At 53.9% G+C, this 20,250-nt stretch overlaps 2 protein-coding genes and 1 long non-coding RNA gene across 4 annotated transcripts in view; 1 reads left to right on the top strand and 2 right to left on the bottom strand.

The window, feature by feature from the left end:
* The window catches only part of CDK18 (cyclin dependent kinase 18), a 193,794-nt gene that overhangs the window by 61,005 nt on the left and 112,539 nt on the right, over nucleotides 1-20,250 (top strand). The gene's annotated exons all lie outside the window — the stretch shown is intronic.
* On the bottom strand, nucleotides 158-12,950 carry NUAK2 (NUAK family kinase 2). Its single transcript, XM_071768351.1, has 7 exons — nucleotides 12,681-12,950; nucleotides 7,875-7,995; nucleotides 5,075-5,226; nucleotides 4,204-4,269; nucleotides 3,152-3,271; nucleotides 2,539-2,671; nucleotides 158-2,263 (listed from the first exon to the last, which is right to left on the bottom strand). The coding sequence occupies exons 1-7, from the start codon at nucleotides 12,903-12,905 to the stop codon at nucleotides 1,131-1,133; spliced, it is 1,950 nt and encodes a 649-aa protein (XP_071624452.1). The 5' UTR covers nucleotides 12,906-12,950; the 3' UTR covers nucleotides 158-1,130.
* On the bottom strand, nucleotides 13,972-17,660 carry LOC139807501 (uncharacterized). Of its 2 annotated transcripts, XR_011730584.1 has the most exons (4): nucleotides 17,214-17,660; nucleotides 16,201-16,637; nucleotides 15,953-16,091; nucleotides 13,972-14,762 (listed from the first exon to the last, which is right to left on the bottom strand). It is a non-coding gene; the product is annotated as an uncharacterized lncRNA (long non-coding RNA). The 2 variants fall into 2 exon arrangements; XR_011730583.1 differs by having other exon boundaries at nucleotides 15,953-16,637.

Raw genomic sequence — 20,250 nt, 5'->3', positions numbered from 1 at the left:
GACTTGTGTCCAGAGCCAACTGGTGCTTACCTGTCCTGGAGCAAAGCCCAGCACCACACCCAGCCCCATCCCACCAGGAGCAGCCCCAGGATCCACCAGGCTGGGCCCTGGGACACCTCCCAGCACCCCCGGGCTGCAGCAATCAAGAGAAGAAGAATTCAGATCTACCATTTGCTTTTAATTTAATTTTTTTTTTTTTTTTTTTTTTCTCAAGACCAGTTTGTAGGAAGGAGAGGAAAGAAACCACAGACCCTTGGAGAAGGGAAAGGGCCAGCAGACACAGGGCAATAGTGCAACCGAGCTTCAATGTGCAGCACAGGAGACAACAGCACAGACACCTCCACCCCCCCAAGACAAACATCCAGGAGGCCATTCCAGAGCCCCACACGTCCCATGCTGCTGGAGTTTTACATCAAGTCGGACAAAGGCAATAAATAAAGAAGCGGTGCCTGAGCAAAGGCACTTTTTTTTTTTCTCTTTTCCTCCTTTCAACACTGGGGAAAAAATAGAAAAAAAAAAAAAAAGAAAAAAAAAAACCCTAGAAAAAAAGATGTTGGCTTCAGAGCATATTCTCAGACTGGGGTTTTGGTCAGTTGGGTTTCTCAGTGCTTGAGGGAAGAGCTGAGGCCTGGGTGGTTTGGACCCTATTACTCGCCCACTGGCCAGGGCAGCACCTTTCAGCCCCTCCCCAGCACCCTGCTACATCTCCAGCTTGTTTGAGGTATATCACCTGCCCCGTCTGTTACCTTGTGCAGCCAAAAAAAAAAAAAAACCAAAAACCCAAACAGTGCAAAGAAAAAACAACAAATATCTCCCCATCCCCTCCTTGGATTCCCCCCATGAGATTGAGATGAGGGAGGGATGGCAGAGGAGCCTCCAGGACCCCCCATGGGGGTGGTGGAGGGATCACTGGGGGCTTTGGTCCATTTAATGTCCTAGCCCCAGGGCATCCCAACACCCCACAGCCACCACAGCTCCCACACCCACGCTCCCCCCCCCTCCCACGGGGCACAAGGCTGGAAAATAAATACATGGAATGTGGCTCAGCAGCACCGGGACAGGGAGGGCTCAGCCCCCTCCCCAACAGGGACCCTTCCCCCCACCCAAGGAAGCCCTGGCAGGAGAAACCCTCAGCTCAGCTTCATGCCAATGGCCATGGCACATCGATGGACCTCGGTGACATTGTCACAGCCAGCCAGGGACAAGCTGCTCTCAGCCAGAGGGCTCCGGCAGTGGGTGACAGTCCAGCGGCGCAGCCTGCGCCCTTCCTCCACCTCCTCCTCCTCTTCCAGCCGCAGCAGGCTGTCAGCAGAGACACAGCCCCTCATGCCCCCACCCCCGTGGGGCACACGGGTGGGCAGGTCGAGCTGGTCAAAGGACTCCGTGGAGAGGATGCTGTCCTCGCTGACAGCGCTGGACGGGTGGGCACGGGGCACCTGGGGCAGGGTCACCTCGCTGAAGCCCCCCAAGCCCTGCCCGGGGGGGTTCTCTGGCTCGGTGCTGCTGGAGGAGTATTTGCTGTTGTGCTTCAGGATGCCTTTGCGGCGGGCAGGGAGTCCCTGGGGACCCTGCTCTGGGGAGGGGGGGTCAGGAAAAACGCTCCCATCGAGGTCCAAGCTTCCCGCGTCCAGGACATCCCCGGATTCGCAGCATTCCAGGGATGAGTAGTACCCTGACTCCCTCGCTGGGGGCTTTTTCAGGATTCCCTTCTTGGGTGCAGCCGTGGGCACGGCTCCAGCATCTCCACTGCGAGGCAGAATCCCGGGGGACAGGACCTGGGGGAGACCCAGAGCACCCACAGCCCCGTCCTCCCCCCTCGCCTCTCCCACGGGCACCACAGGCGGGGGGCCGGGGCCGGGCACCTTCTGCTCACAGGAGTTTCTCTTCTTCAAGATACCCTTGGGCCTCTTGAGGATGGACTTGGAGGGATTCTCCGGGGCCAGGGCCACCTCCTGCAGCACCTGGGAGACGTCGTTCTCCTTCTTGGACTTCTTGAGGGAGCGTTGCCTCTCCAGGGTGACGCCGGGGATGTGCTGCTTCAGGAAGCATCTCACCTTGGAGCCGTTCTCCAGGAGGGGTCGGGAGGAACGGCGAAGCCACTCTGCCACCGTGGCCATGGGGGACTCGGTCTCCCTCAGCAGCTCTTGCTCCCCAAGTGGCACTTTGTAGCCCCAGTTCACCCACCAGTGGGTGGCAATGTCCTCGATGGTGGCACGGCGCTCGGGGTTCACCATCAGCATCCAGCGGATCAGCCCACAGGCATCTGGGGAAGAGGGAGGTGTCAGGCATGTCTCCCTGGGGGCCTTTGTCCTTGCTTCCTTCCCTGCCTGTTTCCCTCCCTCCTCCCTTGCCACCTCCCTGCCTCCCCCCTTGCCTCTCCTCCTCCCCCCTTGCCTCTCCTCCTCCCCCCTTGCCTCTCCTCCTCCCCCCTTGCCTCTCCTCCTCCCCCCTTGCCTCTCCTCCTCCCCCCTTGCCTCTCCTCCTCCCCCCTTGCCTCTCCCCCAGGGAGACACGCAGGCTGGTGGGGGGGCTGCTTACCCGAAAGCTTCGTGGGCTCCCTGTAGTCCCCGTTTGTGATCTGTTTGACCAGAGTCTTGTAGTCGTGGCCATCAAAAGGCATCGTGCCATGGACCAGGATGTAGAGGAGAACACCCAGGGACCAGCTGTCCACCTGCCAGAGGAAGAGATGAGCCTAGAGGGGAAGGGACCAGGACCAGGGAACACCAGCACCCACCCCAGCTGGGCAGGAACCACCCAACAGAGCCTCAGCAGCAGCTCCTGGGGTGGCAGAGGCTGGGGGGGAGAAGGGAGCACCGGGCAGGTCATGCATCCATCATGTGTGGCATCAGGCATTGGGGGATCTGCTACCCCAAAGCAGAGAGGCAAGGGAACAGGCAGGGAAACAGGCAGGGAAACAGGCAGGGAAACAGGCAGGGAAGCAGGCAGGGAAGCAGGCAGGGAAGCAGGCAGGGAAGCAGGCAGGGAAGCAGGCAGGGAAGCAGGCAGGGAAGCAGGCAGGGAAGCAGGCAGGGAAGCAGGCAGGGAAGCAGGCAAGGCTCTGCCCATGATGCTCTGCTGGGAAAACAGCACCCACTGCTCACCCAAATCTAAGAGAGGAAGCAGGAAGAGTCACCCCCACCCCTAAACCCACCTCTGGGCCCTTGTAGGGCCTCCCATTGATGATCTCAGGGGATGCATAGAGGGGGCTGCCACAGTAGGTCTGCAGGAGCTTGTCCTGCTGGTAAACGTTGGAGAGGCCAAAGTCTGCGATCTGGAGAGACATTTACAGCTGTCATTAGGCTGCAGTTCCCCTCTGCAGGTGGGGCAGCATTGCCACTCAAAACCCTCCCACCCAAAGCTTGCCTGAAACCAGGGCTGCCCTTAGCACCCTGCTCCTGGGTGCCCTCAGCCTCCCCCGAGGAGCAGCTCCCACCCCCGAGGCTGCTCCTGCTCCTCCTCCCCTTCCAGGAAGCTCTTCCCAATGGCTCTGTGCCTCCAGCCCGTCACCAACATGCTGGAGGAGGCTGTGGCTTTAGGGAGAGCTGCTGGGCTCTCCTCCAGCTCATTCCCAGCACCCCAGGTTGCCTCAGTCCCTCTGCTCCTCCCTGCACTGGCACCCAGCATCCTCATTGCACCCTCAGCCAGAAGAAGGCACAGTCCCTGCAGGCTCCCAGCTGCAAAAATCACTCCTTGGGGAGAGGGATAAAGCCTCACAACCTGTTCATCAATCCCTGCAACCCTTCCATCATCCCCCACAGCCCCTTCAGCTCCCCCTGGCAGTTCCCTTCCTCCCTGGGTGGCTGCAGCATCACTCAGGGCCAGCAGAACCCTCCCTGGATGTTCAGGGACTGGGATTTGGACTGGAAAAGCCTTTTTTTTTTGCTTGCTCTTGCTCTGAGCTCAGCACTCAGACTTTGCCCTCTTATCAGCAGGCACGTACACATTATGGCTTTAATTGGCAGTGCTGAGGCTCTGCCCCGGGGCAGATAACAGGACCCAGGGACAGGCACCCTCCTGGCTCCCCATCTCCTGGGCAAACAGCAGCCAGGCCAGGGGTCCCGGAGCTTCCTGAGATCCACAGTGCCCTGGGGACACCCAGGACACAACACCCTGGTGCCCACAGCCATCCCCACGGGGCAGGATCCCTCAGCCCCCTCTGCTGGGTGACCCCCCCAGCACTGCCAGGCAGTGCCAGGCTCTCACCTTGATGTTCCCATTTGCATCCAGCAGGATGTTCTCCAGCTTCAGGTCCCTGTGAACGATCCCATTCTGTGGGAGGGAAGGGAGGGCTGGGGTTTAGTCTAAAGTTTGTCTGAGGAAGAGAAAGTACAGGCACACACAGCCAGGACGTGGTGAGAGCAGCTACAGGAGCAGGAAACAGCCCTGGATGGGGACAGGCTGGAAACCACATCCTGGCATGGGTTCCCTTCCTTCACCCATTCCCTGTTTCCTTCAGCATCCTGGGAGGATTCCATCCCTTCCTCTGCCTGTGCTCCTGATCCATCCCAGCCTGGATCTGTGTGTTCTGCCTCCAGCTCCCAACTGCTCCTGACCCCAGGATTCCAGCCTGGACTTTCCCAAGGCTGCCCTGCAGCCTCAGTGGGGATGGGAGAGTGATGTGAGGGGGGAAAAGGGGGAAAGGAACATGGGAAGTAGTGGATTCTCCATCCCTGGAGATATTTCAAAAGAGCCTGGATGTGGCACTCAGTGCCATGGGCTGGGAACCACGGGGGGAGTGGAGCAAGGGTTGGACTTGATGAGCTCTGAGGTCCCTTCCAGCCCAGCCAATTCTACAATTCCATAATTCTATGATCAATTTTCCTGTATATTTGTATATATTTAATAACTTTTCCTATTTCTCATTCCTCTTCCATTAAAGCTGTGTAGTTTAGTTCCCAGCCCATCAATCTCTCTCCCTTATTCTCTCTCCTTCCTTTACCAAGGAGGAGAGAGAGAGAGAGAGAGAGGTTAACAGAGAGCATCTGTCACTCGGTTTAATTGCCGGGCCAGTGTTAAACCCTGACATGGATCCATCCCGTGGGCCAAATCCCTTGGGAAGCAGGATGTCACCCACCTTGTGGCAGTAGTAGACAGCAGAAACCACCTGGCGGAAGAAGTGCCGAGCCTCCTGCTCGCTCAGCCGCTGCCTCTCGCTGATGTAGTCGTACAGATCCCCCCTGCTGGCAAACTCCATCACGATGACGATTTTGCTGCTGTTCTCAAACACTGCAGGGAGGAGAGAAGGAAGCCCCGAGGTGTTAGAAGGGATGCTGGGAGAGAGAAGGGGTGTTCGAGGAGGTTGGAGCCACTGGGAGGGGTCGGGCTCTGCTCCTAAGCATCCATCAGTCAGATGAGGGAATGGGGCTTAAGTTCTGCCAGGGGAGGGTTAGGTTGGATATGAGGAAGAAATTCCTTACAGAAAGGGTGATCAGGCATTGGAATGGGCTGCATGGGGCTTAAGTTCTGCCAGGGGAGGGTTAGGTTGGATATGAGGAAGAAATTCCTTACAGAGGGTGCTGAGGCATTGGAATGGGCTGCATGGGGCTTAAGTTCTGCCAGGGAATGGTTAGGTTGGATATGAGGAAGAAATTCCTTACAGAGAGGGTGATCAGGCATTGGAATGGGCTGCCCAGGGAGGGGGGGGACTCTCCATCCCTGGAGGTTTTTAAGCAGAGTCTGGGTGTGACACTCCGTGCCATGGGCTGGGAACCACGGGGGGAGTGGACCAAGGGTTGGATTTGATGATCCCAGAGGTTCTTTCCAACCTGGCTGATTCTGTGATCTGATTTGCACGTGGCTTTTAAGGAGCAGGCAGAGCCCTGACTGACCCTAACACACTGGGTGTGTTTTGCCCATGCCCTGGGTGTGTTTTGCAAAAGAAAAACAAACAAAAAGGGTGTTTGATTTACCTGCAGGATGGTGGGGGACATCACCCCCACCCACATCATTGCCACCCGTGTCCCACAGTGCCAGCAGGACAGCTGGGCAGGCAGTGTCTGCAGGCACAGGAGAAAGGGCTCTGCTCTTTCTCAGCCAGAAGGTGACAGGGACACTCGGGGTTTTTTGCTAAGATTGAGCCCTGCCAAGGGAGAAGGTGAGGGAGCTCCCTCTGGCACAGCCTTTCTGCAAGTTCCCGTTGCTCCCAGCAAGGCTCCAGCTGAAGCCAAGAGGTGAAGGGTTTTCTCCCTGTTTGCAGAAAGCTCCCTCAGTATTTCTGAATTCCAGCAGTCAGGGTGACTCAGTCCTTGCAAACAGGGCAGGGTAAGAACTGCCAACCCACTGGCTTTTGTTTAGAGGACAAAAGGACTCTGGATACCTCACATACAGCAGCCAGGCAGCAAGAACCAGGCACCAGCCACATGCTGGCCCCGGGGCAATGAACCCCAGCAGAGCCAACCCCCAGGAAAAGCACGGGGCACACCGGGTTTGCAGCCAGGATTTGGTGTTTAAGCAAAGCCTGATCCAGCTGGAAGTTTGCTTGGAGCCTGGTGGTAGTGAGAACTTGAGGAATCCCTCTTTGGCTGCTGGTGTCCTGATACCCTGGGAGCAAAGCCCAGCCCTAACCTGAGCCCAGCAGCACCAGGAGCTCTCCCAGCACCCTGTGGTTTGCTTTTTCCTGTGCCCCGGGGCAGGAAAAAGAGAGGAATCAAGTGTGAGATTAGCTCCAGCCCCAGGCTGAGAGTAGAGCCAGAGATTCCCAGCTCTACCAGCAACTGACATCACACTGAGCTTCCCAGGGGATCCTGGCCACCAACCTCCCTTCCAGCCTCAGAAGCCAAATACAAATTTTGGAGCTGGTTTCCCTCTCCAGGTAGGAGAGGAGGGGATGAGATGGGAAGCAGCTATTTCTGGAGCAGGTATTTTCCCTGTACACAGGGGGTACCCCCAGCCTGGCAGCATCTGAGACACTGGGAGGCTGTGGGAGAGGAAGGGAAAGAGGGAAAAGGAGGAAGAAGGGAAAAGGAGGAAGAAGGGAAAAGGAGGAAGAAGGGAAAAGGAGGAAGAAGGGAAAAGGAGGAAGAAGGGAAAAGGAGGAAGAAGGGAAAAGGAGGAAGAAGGGAAAAGGAGGAAGAAGGGAAAAGGAGGAAGAAGGGAAAAGGAGGAAGAAGGGAAAAGGAGGAAGAAGGGAAAAGGAGGAAGAAGGGAAAAGGAGGAAGAAGGGAAAAGGAGGAAGAAGGGAAAAGGAGGAAGAAGGGAAAAGGAGGAAGAAGGGAAAAGGAGGAAGAAGGGAAAAGGAGGAAGAAGGGAAAAGGAGGAAGAAGGGAAAAGGAGGAAGAAGGGAAAAGGAGGAAGAAGGGAAAAGGAGGAAGAAGGGAAAAGGAGGAAGAAGGGAAAAGGAGGAAGAAGGGAAAAGGAGGAAGAAGGGAAAAGGAGGAAGAAGGGAAAAGGAGGAAGAAGGGAAAAGGAGGAAGAAGGGAAAAGGAGGAAGAAGGGAAAAGGAGGAAGAAGGGAAAAGGAGGAAGAAGGGAAAAGGAGGAAGAAGGGAAAAGGAGGAAGAAGGGAAAAGGAGGAAGAAGGGAAAAGGAGGAAGAAGGGAAAAGGAGGAAGAAGGGAAAAGGAGGAAGAAGGGAAAAGGAGGAAGAAGGGAAAAGGAGGAAGAAGGGAAAAGGAGGAAGAAGGGAAAAGGAGGAAGAAGGGAAAAGGAGGAAGAAGGGAAAAGGAGGAAGAAGGGAAAAGGAGGAAGAAGGGAAAAGGAGGAAGAAGGGAAAAGGAGGAAGAAGGGAAAAGGAGGAAGAAGGGAAAAGGAGGAAGAAGGGAAAAGGAGGAAGAAGGGAAAAGGAGGAAGAAGGGAAAAGAAGGAAGAAGGGAAAAGAAGGAAGAAGGGAAAAGAAGGAAGAAGGGAAAAGAAGGAAGAAGGGAAAAAGAGGGCTCACCTTCATGGACAGCAATGATGTGGGGGTGGTTAAGGGAGGACATGATCTCAATCTCTCTCCGGATATGGACAAGGTCCTGCTCATCCTTGATTTTGTCTTTCCGGATTGATTTGATGGCCACCTGAGGATGAGAACAGGCACAGAAAGTCTCACAGCTGCCCCAAGTTTCCTGCAGAGCAAAAAAAACCCTCATGCTCCCTTGGGAAGGGGCTCACAAGCAAGAGATCCATGACCCAGCTTCTCCTCTTGGGCATCCAAGAGCCATGGCTGCACAGCTCCCTGGAAAAACACCAATAACGAGAGCTTTATCCATTATTTTTTTTATACTTTTCAAGTCCTGTTGCTGTGCACAAGGGAAAAGCTTCTCCCTGGCTCTTCTCGAGGGAATTCCGCTACCAGAGGAGCTCCTCAAGCCTCCTCTTGCAGGTAGCACAGCCCTGCTCCTCATCTGTGTGCCATGGTTTACAGGAATTGTGTCCCAGGCTACAGCTGGACCTCTGCCAGCCAGAGGCAGGAATGTGACCTGTGCACACTTGACTTCCAAGATAACAGCAGCAACATCTTCTTGGGGTCGTGAAAATGAAAAAAAAAAAAAAAAAGAAAAAAAGAAAAAAAGCAAACAGGTTTTGTTTTCCTTGCAAATACTCCTTGCCAGAAGCTGATTACCAAGAGAAAGTTTGGTTTTAAAGGGTAGATCCCTGCCAGGCACAGGACTCTGCTCCAGGCAGAGGATGCTGAGCCACTTTCCAGGCTTTCGCTGGGGTTTTCAAGTTATCCCCGACAAGGAAATTGAAAGGGGAGGAGAAAGAAGAGTAAGTGCTGGAGAATAGACCCCTTCTAATCCTTTTTCAAAGGGGCTGGGGAGAGACAAAGTGCTCCTAGGGTTGAATTTACAACTGAATCCAGCAGAACCTCTTTTTTTGTGCTGGAGAAGAATGCAGAACAGCATTAATCCTGTAAAGGGACCCCCACACCCGTCTCCCAGCAACAGGGAGAGGGGCCAGGGACCCCCACAGCCCCAGCTGCAGCACCCAGGGACCCTCCTCTGCCTTGGGCTGGGTGCTCAGCCTCATGTCCCACTGCTTTTGTGGGATCCTCACTCCAGCAAAACCCCCAGAGCAGGTTCACAGCTCCCACCACATCCTAAAGCAGCCACTTCAGTGTCTTCACGTGCCAATTTTTTAAGGGCATGTGAGAGGTGGCCAGGAAGGTCCCTTTGTCCCCCCAGAGCACATCTTTGTCACACTGGGCCACTTCAGGCCAGTAGTGGCCAGGGCAGGGGTTGTTCCCTGTGCCCTGGAGGAGCCTGCACCAGCCCCAGGGTTTGAAGCAACCAAGCAGAGTGGACTCTGGCCAAGGGAAGTTCAATAACCCAGGCCCAAGTTTCTGTACAAAGCAATACTGAAAGTGCTTAACAGCTTCTCAAAAGCCAGGTATTCTTTCCCTTGACCTTTGTGCTAGGTTAACAAGTTAAACTTTAACCATTTTTTTGTTGTTTGGATTTTTTTTTTTTTTTTTTTTTTGTCTCCAGCCCCCTATTACCCGACCCCCACTGCGATGCAGTTAAAGCCTTTCTGAAGCAACTCAACCTGCTCCTGCCCTCCCAAATTCCTCTTGACTCACTCCTTTCATCTCCCCCCCACCTACAGCTCAACATCCAGCCCAACCACCTCAGCATTTTGGGCTGGATGCAGAGGATTTACCTGCTGACCCAGATGCTCCCACACACACACTGCTGAGCCAGGGCTCAGGGCAAGATCCAGCAACCATAAAAAGACAAAGTGGCTCCAGGCTGCCAGCACAGGAAGCCTTGGGAGATGCCAGGGGGTGTATCCAGCAGTGCTGGAAAACTCCCCTGCCTCCCAGCCAGTGTCCTCCCAGGCAGATGAAGTCATTTCTGGGGCAGTGAGTGGGGCTGGGGAGGTGTTAGAGCCCCCAGGGCTCTCCTCCCCTGTGTAACGGGTTGGGGACATCGAGGACATGGAGCTGGCAGGGTCCACAGCTCCTACAGCAAAGCCTTGAACCAGCTCCTCAGGGAGGGGTGATGGACCTGGTTAATCCCTTGGTCATCCCAGCCCTCCCCAGGGGTGCTTAGGAGCAGTTGAGTTCCAAAATTTCCTTTCCCCAAAACTTACCCTTTATTTTCCTTTACCCAAAACTTCCTCTACCCTGAGAGTAGAGAATCTGCCCTGGAAGCAGAAGGGGCCATGCCCAGAGACCCTGGAGAGAGGGACAGACACTGCTACAGCCTACACACTGTCCCCAACCATCAGTGCCAGGAAAAGAATCTCCAGCAGGAAACAACCCCAAGAAGTCCTGCTGCAAGAGCCTGGAAAACTCAAGAGTACTTTCCAAGTCAAAAAAGCTTTAATTAAAAGGTTTTTTGGGGTCAGAACAGGTATTTTCAGCAGCTGCTGAAAGATGCATTAAGCTACAACCCCAGGCAGCACTTCAGAAGTTGTTCCAGATCACAAGTGCAGCATTTCATGCTCCATGGAATATGGATCACAACCCACTACGGAAGAGACCAGGGTTCACCCTTTACTGGAGATCAAAAGAACTTCAGCAGCTTTGGAATATTCCAGGTGCTGCTTTTCCCCTGACACCAGGCAAGCCCACAGATACCTTTCCAGCACCACCAGCAAGTCCCACAGGAGGTCCCACTTTTTATTTGCCTTGGCTGCACGCCAGGGCTTGGGAACCAGGCTGGGAGAAACACCAGGCTGGAAGGAAAAAAAAAAACAAAACGAGAAAAGCCCCAAATGCTGCCCTGCCAACAGGTGCAGGAACCAGTCTGCACCATCAAGGCAACACAGTGCTCAATCTTTCAACCAAAAGATGCAGGGGAAAAAAGGAAAATAACCAGAAATTCTGTCCCCAGCAGCTTCTTGGTATATTTCAGGGACATAATTTTCCAAAGGCTGGGAAGGGGACTGGCAGCAGTACCCAGCAAAACCATGAGCACATTTCACTGGGAATTATTTCTAACCAGAAAACAAGGTGGTTTGGGTTTGGTTTGGGTTTTTTCCAGACAAAAAATGTTCACTAAAGTCCCCCAAAAACCCTTCAGCTGTAGGAGCCTGGTCTTTCCTGGTCAGACACACCTTGCTCTGAGTTAAGTCCAAGAATGTTGCTTAAAATTCAGAGAGGGAAAAAAAAAAGAAAAAAAAAAAAAAAAAGGCCAGGCAGTAAAACGAGGTGTTTCGATATTCGGTACATCTGAGAGAGGCAGTTTCTGATTAGCCAGAGGCAAAACCCAGGCATGGAGCAGCTCCAGCTTTGCAGCCTCAGCCGGTACCGGTTCTGCACGGCCCAGGAGGGGTGAGGAGAGAGGCAGCAGAACTGCTCTCACAGCTGGGTTTTTAGGAAGTGAAAGCCACCGAGAGAAGGAGCAAATAACCACCCAGCTCAGGGTAAACCTGCAGATTAACCAGGTCCGGAAATGCTGAGCGCTAACAAGAAAGAATTTGTGGGAAGAGGAGAGATTTGTGGTTAAACCTCCCGTTCCTAGGCTGCCAGCTGGTTAAGGTACTAGTTAGTCCAGCCTTTGACTATCTCCAGCACTTATTAGGGAGTCATTGGGCTGTGTATTTAATTTACATTATAATAGAGCAACGCTGCCAGACAAACAGCCCCTGTCCAAAGGGGCTTCCAGAGGCAGGTGATGGTTCGGGCAGCTCAGAGATTCCTTGCACAAGCTTTGCTGGATGCAGACAGGGAAATCCAACTCTTCTCACCCATCCCGAGGGGAGGGAGCCTTCTAGCTCTGTGGGTGGAAGCTGCATTTCAGGGCCCTGATTATGCAGCAAAATAGCAGCTTCCTGAGGATCAGATAGGCTAATGGAGAAATGGGAGATCTGACTTAATTAAGAGCTGTCGCGTTACACAAGGAAACCTCTCAGATTTACAGTTGTTTTCCTTGACAAGCCTCTGGCTCGTTAATGATCCAATCTCACCCTCTGATCTGTTCAGAGGCCCTCGCCGGGCCCATCCTCGCAGTGGGACCCTCACCCCCCACGCGTGGGTGCGCAAGTGGGTCCCACCCCACCCCCGCAGGGTGCTCGGGGCTGCACAGGGGCAGGGAGATCACGTTCGGTTTTGTTTTTAGGAGCTTTGCAGAGTCCTAAAGGTCAGGGCTGCCCGGGCAGCTGCACCCCACTTTCCCGGGGTCCCCCACCTCGCTTTACCCTGGGTCAAGCCCCACGCTGCGTGGAGCCTCTCGGTTCAGAGGGACCGAGGTGTTGAGTGAGTCACGACTTTAATCAGACACTCAGGGCTAAGAGGAGGGCGGAGGAGGGGGGGACGTCTCGATTTTGTCGCACACTGCTGCCAGAGCCAGCCGGCAAAAGCAAGCAGGGCAAGAGGAAGGGAAAAACCCTTCAGACTCAAGTGCGATGTTTGCTCTTCGCTGCCGGATACCTGCGGGCTCCTTGCACCAGGAAGCCCGACGGGGTCAAGTGGGCGAGGGGAGCTCAATCCCCATCCCCCAGGGGCTGGGAAGGGATGAGAGACCCCTCCGAGGCTTGCGGCACGGGGCCCATAGAGCCAGAGAGAGACCGGGAGAGGCTTGAACCTTCCCAGTTACCCACTGGGGAGAGCCGGGGCCGGCGGGGATGGACTGGGGCGAGGGGAGCGGGATGCAGCAGAGCCGGGAATGCATGGGAGCTACGGGGGAGATGAACCGGGGCGAGAGGGGAGATGAGATGGAAGGATGCGCAGGGGCGGGGAGGGGGGGACACAGCGGCTGTGCTGCTGAGAACAGGGGGAGGGATGCTCAGGGTGACGATAGAGCTGGGGAGTCCTTACCAGCTTGCCGGAGCGCTCCCGGGCTTTCTTCACCTTCCCGTAGGTGCCCTTCCCCAGCGTTTCCAGGAACTCGTAGCGGTGCTTGAGGTTATGTTTGTGGTGGTGCCTCTTCACCGCCTGCTTCTTCATCAGCGGCCGCGGGGATTTGATCAGCCCCTCGGCCAGCGAGGTGGCCAGCGCCGACCCTGACCCGGTCGCGGTCCCTATCCCCACCGCCCGCTCCATTCCCCGGTTCTGGTCCCTCTCCCAGTCCCGGCTCCGCCGCTCCCTGGCCCGGCCCGGCCCGGGCGATAAATGCGGCGGCCCCGCCGGCCGCGCCCCCCCCCGCCCATTGGCCACACGGCAGCGGCCCCGCCCGCAACGGGTGCGGGAGAGCCCAGGGGCGGGGGTGCGGGGAGGACCTGGGGGTGTAATGGGATGTCCCGCAGAATGAGCTGAGGACTTTCCAGAAGAATCACGGAACGCTTGGGGTTGGAAGGGACCACCCAGTGCCACCCCTGCCATGGGCAGGGACACCTCCCACCAGCCCAGGGTGCTCCAAGCCCCATCCAACCTTGGACACTGCCAGGGATGGGGCAGCCACAGCTTCTGGGGGCACCCAGGGGCTCAGCACCCTCACCCCAAAGAATTTCTAACTCAAATCTCATCTCAATCTCCCCTCTTCCAGTTTAAAACTGTTACCCCTCACCCTGTTCCTCCAGGCCCTTGTCCCAAGTCCCTCCCCGTCTTTCCTGGAGCCCCTTCAGGCACTGGAAGGTGCTCTAAGGTCTCCCCATTCCTTCTCTTCTCCAGGCTGAACACCCCCAACTCTCTCAGCCTGGCTCCAGAGCTGCTCCAGCCCTCCCAGCAGCTCCAGGGCCTCCTTTGAATTCTCTCCATAGTTCTGGTGTTGAGGACCCCAGAACTGGACCCAGCACTCTATGGGGGTCTCAGCAGAGCAGGGGTGAGGGGGCAGAATCTTTTCCCTTGGCCTGCTGGCCACGCTTCTTTTGATGCAGCCCAGGATATGGTTGGCTTTCTGAGCTGCAAGTGCACACTGCCAGCTCGTGTTGAGCTTCTCAGCAACCAGCAGCCTCCAGTCTTTCTCCTCAGGGCTGCTCCCAATCCATTCTCTGCTCAGCCTGGATTTATACTTGGGGCTGCCCCAACTCATCTGCATTGGGTGGTGCAGGGGGAGATTTGGCACCTGAAGGCTGAGCAGAGGTGCACGACCAGAGCACTGGGAAGATGTATTTGCTGGGATCAAAGTGTCCTGGAGCTTCACATCAGGAGAGATGCAGGGACAGACATCCAGCCAGCCAAGACACACGTACAAGTGTGGTTTAGTGCAAGGAGCCACAAAGCACCCAAAGCCCTCTAAAAAATACATACTGAAGGCAAAATCTGAAAGAGGAAAGGTCTGGGCAAGTGCAGCCCGTCCACACTTGCCACAGGACCACGCTTTGTCCTCCTGGACACAGATCATGGGAGGGAACATCGTGATCCACCCCTGGAGCCAGGGGGGAAACGTCTGGAAGCTGCTCTGGCTCTCCCACGGACATTCCTGGTTAACTCTGCAGCACCTTCCCGTGTGGTCTTTTTGCCCCTGTGGTAATTTTTGTTTTGATTTGTTTTGTTTTGAGATATTAAAAGAATGCAATTCTTTCCCCAAAGCAGCCAAAACAAAAGCTCTTGCCCAGCTCTGGCATGTGAGGTGAGGACACACCGGATTGATTGAAGAAAGAGATAGCTCCAGCGTTACTCATCCCCGCGCTCAGACCTGGATTTTCCCACCGCTTCCAAGCGGCTCCGGGCAGGGTGAGACAGAGCAGGGGCTCGGGAGCGTCTGGGAGGGATGAGTTAATTCAGCACCATCCCCTCTCTGCAGTCTTTGTGTCCCTGAGCACAGGACAGAGCCGTGCAGTGACACAGCACCACTCAGCGTGTCACAGTGAGCCGTGTGGCCACGTCAGGATGAGACCCAGGCAGGCATCGTGGTCCCCTGGCTGCTCCTTCAACCCGGGGACCAGAGGAATGAGGTTATGGAACGATCTGTGGAGGTCTTGCACCAAACTTCTGCTCGTCCATAGCTGTGATCCACCTCTGCGTGTAAGGACACAAGGAGGCTGTGCCACCAGTGTTCCTGATTTTTATTGCCAGGGGCCCTGTGGCACCTCAGTTCCTCAGGAAAAACTTCCCGCAGCTTCAGGCTGGTCCTGCATCCCTTCCACCCTCAAACCTCCCCCCAGGCTGAACACACCGGAACCCACAGGCAAATCTTCCCCATTTTTAAATGCGTTTTCTCCCACCCGTGTGTGTGGGGAGGGAAGGACCGAAGGAGATCCTGATCCAATTCATTATCGCAGCCGAAACAGAGCTGGGGTAATGAATTATTCACCGCGCGGTAACAGGAGCTGCGTTTCCATCTGCAAGTGGCCGGCAGGGCCCATCGGGAAGATAAACAAGGCGTAGATTAGATTAACTAAACTGCTGTAATTTCAATGTCAAAGTAAACAAATAGGATCCTGTTCAGGCACAGCCCAGAGATTGCAGAAGGGCTGAAGATACAAACCTCCCTTCTTGCAATAAACAGATTTCACTTGACTCAAAAGTGTCTCCTGAACACTGCAGCAATGTTACCACCAGCTCTGGGCTCGCTCGTGGTTTGCCCACAGGTCCCAGGAAGCTCTTGAGCAGGCGTTTAACTTCAAGCACATGTTTAATACTCCTGGTGATTTATAAGGATGCTTTCCAGAGGCTTCCCCCCACCTCCCCCCTCTCCCTGATGAAAGGAAGCAGAGCCTTGGCCAGCTTCTCCTTCTGTTCCTACCAGACAAATTCTTTTCTGCAATTTTCTGTGTTGATACGTAGGCTTAGGTATGCTTTTGTTCTAGGCTGGCTCAGGAAGCCCATTTTAATGGAAATGTCAAGGGACACAGATCTAAGTCCACTGGAATCCACTGATAAGGATCCTCTATTGTAACAGGATTGCTTCTGGTTTCTCAGCAGTGGGGAAATCCACGGAAATTCCCCCTGCCTCCCCCCACTCCAGACAGCCTTAGAAACAGTCAGCAGGGTTCCTCCAGCACCAGCACTTTGCACCACGGCCCCGCTCCACGTCCACTAAAACCAACATGAAAGTCAACAAGGAATTTGGCTGGGTGTCAAGCAAACCTGCTCAGAGCTGGTGTAAAGAGCTCCGTGTTTTGTCGTAATGGAAGCTCTGTTTACTTGCAGCTTTCTCACATTATATTGATCGATTTCTTATTTTTCAGTAAACGCTCCAGCATTACCTCAGTGCTAAAAACATCCCGGGCAAAACCTAAGGTGGCTCCGTCATCAAACTCGGTGGCCACGGGCTCTGTTCTCCTCTCTTTGTGGACTGCTAAAGGAATAAACTTTCCCCAGATGATACACTTGCAGCTGGGAGCCCTCCGAGGGGGAAAGGAAGAGATTTGCCAGGCATTATAATACCAAAGACAACAAAAAGTTTAATGATCACCTCTCATTAGTGGGTTTCCAAGCTGGCAGCATTCCTCACCTGCTGCCGGGGAGTGCTCAGGGGGGTGTGAAACCCATTCCTCCTTGGAAAACACCAAGGCAGCTGGGGATTGCTCTGATCCTCCCCATTGGGTGCCCCATCCATCAGCAGAAGAAGGGAAACACATTAGCGCCAAGAGGAGCCCTTTGGAAAAGTAATTTATGGCTTATCCCACCTAATGATTGCAGCAGAGGCCACCTCTGCACCCCACTTCCACCCCAGCTGGGGTTGCACCAACCTGCAGCCTCCATCCCCCCATCAGCTCGTTCTTCCCTTCTCGGTAACCACTTGGCAGGCAGGTTTCGTGCCCAGGCTACTCGTTTGCAGGGCTCGTTTTGCAATGACCCCGCTGACCTGATAACATTTGCACCCAGGTCCTGCCCTTATCGCTGCCAGGGTGGGCAGAGGCCCAGCGGGGAGCTCCCTGCCACGTGGAGCTGAGGAGATAAGGGACGTGTCACAGGGAGGACAAATCATAGCCAGGGAAAGGAGAAATATTGCCTCAGCCAGCTGGACAGAGCAGGGAAAAAAAAAAAAAAAAGAAAAAACCCCCACAAAAAAAAACAAAAAAACCAAAAAACCCCAAAAAAGCAAAAAACCACCACAAAAACCAAACAAACAAAAACAAAAAAAAAAACCAAACAAAAAAAAACAAACAAAAAAACACCACAAAACCCAAACAAACAAAAACAAAAAAAAAACCCAAACAAAAAAACCCCCAAAACAAACACACACACAAAAAAAAGAAACAAAAAAACAAAAACAAAAAAAAACCCCAAAAAAACAAACAAACAAAAAAACAAAAAACAAAAAAAACCAAAAAAACCCAAACAAACCCACAGAAAACACACACACAAAAAAAATCACAAAAAAAACCCCACATCGCTCTTGAAGTGGTTTTGCAGGCAGGGACGGTGAGCAGGGAAGCAGACCAAGAAAAGACAAAGAGGAAAGCAAAATGTCCTTAGGAGTGACCCCGGGAATGACCCAGGGAAGGACAGGACCCTGCTCACTGCAGCTGACCCAGAAGATCCCAGGAGCTCAGGTCCTGGGTGCTGGTGCTGCCCGGGGTGGGTGACACAAACTTCTTCTGGTGGCCAGGCTGGAAAACTTGATAGTCCAAACGGCAATGAACCCCGGAACCGGCAGCTTCAAAATGTGAATTTATCTCCTGGGGACTTTTAATCACCGTGTTATGGGGTGATAACGTGGTCTTTGCTATTGCAGGGTATTTACCTTAGAAATTGCTCTAGATAGATAAGAGATGTGCAGTGGCCTGAGTTACACTTTCATCTACCAGTGTGTTGATTAAAAGCCAAAATAACGACACCCATCCCACTCCATCCCTGTTCTTCAACCCCTAAAATACTTATCAACCCCTGCTAGCCCCCGTTTACATCCAGCAAACCCCTGGCAAGCTGGGGCAAGAGCCCTACCTGTGATTTTCTCCTCTTCTGGGGAGTTTGGAGGCATTTTCTAGGCTTTGCTTTCCTCTCGTGTACACACAAGAGTTCATGGGGGTTTGGTGCACATGCCACAAGTTACCCACACCAAGGAGAGGAAATATTATATACACAATAAACACAATGCACGATTGTACATATTATTCCTCTATTTTACCACCTCACCCAGGGTTTCCTTACCACAGCAAACGTTGTAGAAATCAAACAGCCCAGGACACCCTGTGATGCACTCCCAGGCACTTGGAGGTCATGGTGGGGAGGGTTACAGCCCCCAGCAGGACGTGGGATTGCAGATATGCTGAGGCATTGCTTTAAAAACCCAAGAAAACTAAAAAAAGATAGTAAAAATAATAATAAATATATATATATATATAGTTTGAGGTTTTATTTCCAGGGCAGGAAGAGCCTGTGTGTCAGGGCAGTGACTCCATATCCGTTACAGCTCAGATGGAGAAGGTTTGTCTGGAATTGGCTTGGCTGTGACTCAGCTGCTGGTGTCCTGCAAGGTTGGGGACCTAAGAGGGACCAGAGCAGCAGGGACAGCAGGGACAGAGGGACTGGGATGCCTCCCAGTGCTGCTGCAGCTTTGGCAGCATGGAGGAGCTCTATTCCCAGCTTTCCAACGAGAAATCCATCACTGGAGCTGCACAGCAGAGCTCAGACCCAGCTAAGCTGGGTCCCCTTTTGGGAGGGCTTGGGCTGCTGGTGGCCATGGGGTAGGATGCTCCTTGGGCTGTCCTTGGGCCACCAGCCAAGCCCTGCTGCGTGTTACAGGTCCACGGTGAGGAGCAGGAATGATTTCTGCTCCTTTTAAAGGCTGTTCTAAGGAAATTTCCTGTTTATGCAGACAAAGGTCTGCTGGGGGACAATGACAAGGGATGCTTTTCTGTGTCAGAGCTGGTAGGGCAAAGCCTGGCTCTCAGCAAACACAACTTCCAGTCTGGGGAGGTCAGGAGAGGACACGGGAGCAGCCAGCTCTGGGATTTGTTGAGCCCCATTAGGGAGCTGGGAAACGACAAGAGCTCAGCTGGGGTTCAGATAAAGGCAGAGAGAGAAGAGGTTTGTGACTGCTGAGGAGTCTGGGGGGCTCAGGGCTGGCTGGGGCAGAGGGAGCAACCCACAGCTCCCCAGAGACAGGAGGAACTGGCTGAGAGATCTGCTGAAGATCAGTGAGAAAGAACACCACGAAGCAGTGTTCAAAGCACTCGGTGTGCTGAAACATGATCCCCTTTCAATGCAAGGCCTTGTGACATCCAATACATACATAAAAAAAAAATATATTAAAATACTGCAGGCAGTTGCCAACCCATTCTCAAGACTGCTGAGAGCAGTGCTCTGAGGCAGGTCAGATTTACTGAGGATGCTGGAAAGCCAGCTGAGTTGAAACCCAGTTATTTTATATTCAATTGCTTTATTTCTAAACAGATTCCCTTTGGGCCACCATCCACAGTGATTACAGCAATTTAAAGGCCAGATTCAGCAAATGTGCTTCAACACCAAGAGGTCTTTTCTTACTCTGAGGTCTAAGCACACCCTTCAAACACACCATGGAGGTGGCATCCACCTCGGCTTCCAGTGTCAGACACCAATGATCCTCAGGATGCAAGAAATGAGGTGATGAGCCCTGTGTGTTCCTTGCCCTTGAGGACCAAACCCCACAGTTTGGTTTCAGCTGCCCAACGCACCAGGGCTGCAGCAGCCCCAAACTCCTCTGTGTGAGCAGGAACAACCCCAGCCCTGGGAGCTGGAAAGGATCAGGGAGGAAACAACACAAGCCAGGGTGGTGGGGTAGGAGCTGGGGCAATCTGTGAATTGATGCAAGAACCTCCCTGAGAGCTCCTGAGGCAGCTCCTTGTCCCAGCAGTGCCTGCAGGAGGTGACAGGAGCTGCCAGGTTTGTGCTCCCCTAACAATGGGACAAACCCAGCTCGTGGGGTGACCCTGCAGCTGCTGGGTGTCTGCACACCCCCAGCTGTCCAACCACCCCCCCCAAAAGCTTCTCCTGTAAGCACACAGCCATAACCCCCCTCCTCCTCCCCACAGCACAGGGAGTCTCTGTGCCATGCCCAAGGCTGAGCAGCCAAACCATTCTGGAGAAGAGAAGGGTTTGGTACCACTCCCTTATCCCAAGAAAAATCCTCCTAGACCTGCACAGTCCCCGGAGCTCACTCCCCACCACTGGAAATTCCCATTAAAGGCCCCACTGCATGGAACTGGTTTGATCATTGGGCTCCACCTCCCAGCTGGGGTTTTACCTTGTCCCTCCAGGCACAACAAAATCCATCAAGTATCAGTTTCAAAGATGGAAGCACCCGGCATCATCTGCTGAAAAGCATGTGCACCGCATGCATCTGGGGAAAGAAAGCCTGAAAGGGAGAACAAGAGCAGGATTCGACCTCACAGGCATTTTCTTGATGTTAGAGACTGCCAGGGGGAGCTGAGGGGAGAACTCAGCTCCAGCAGAGCCGCTGGGAGGTGTTTGGACTCGGAGGTGATGGGAACAAAGTGCTAGAAGAGATGTATAACAAGCTTTTCCCATCTAGCTCTTTGCTGTTACAGGCAGGATCCCTGCACAACCTGGAACTTTG

This window comes from Heliangelus exortis, chromosome 25, assembly GCF_036169615.1.
Source record: "Heliangelus exortis chromosome 25, bHelExo1.hap1, whole genome shotgun sequence".
Lineage (NCBI taxonomy): Eukaryota > Metazoa > Chordata > Aves > Apodiformes > Trochilidae > Heliangelus > Heliangelus exortis.
This window is presented reverse-complemented; position numbering and strand designations above follow the sequence as displayed.

Bases quoted from the DNA above. Each gene is read 5' to 3' on its own strand.
- NUAK2 (XM_071768351.1), bottom strand. From the start codon at position 12,905: ATGGAGCGGGCGGTGGGGATAGGGACCGCGACCGGGTCAGGGTCGGCG. The intron at 7,996-12,680 runs GTAAGGACTCCC...TCTCATCCTCAG, and splicing joins GGGAGCGCTCCGGCAAGCTG to GTGGCCATCAAATCAATCCG. The intron at 3,272-4,203 runs GTGAGAGCCTGG...ATGTCTCTCCAG, and splicing joins ATGCAAATGGGAACATCAAG to ATCGCAGACTTTGGCCTCTC.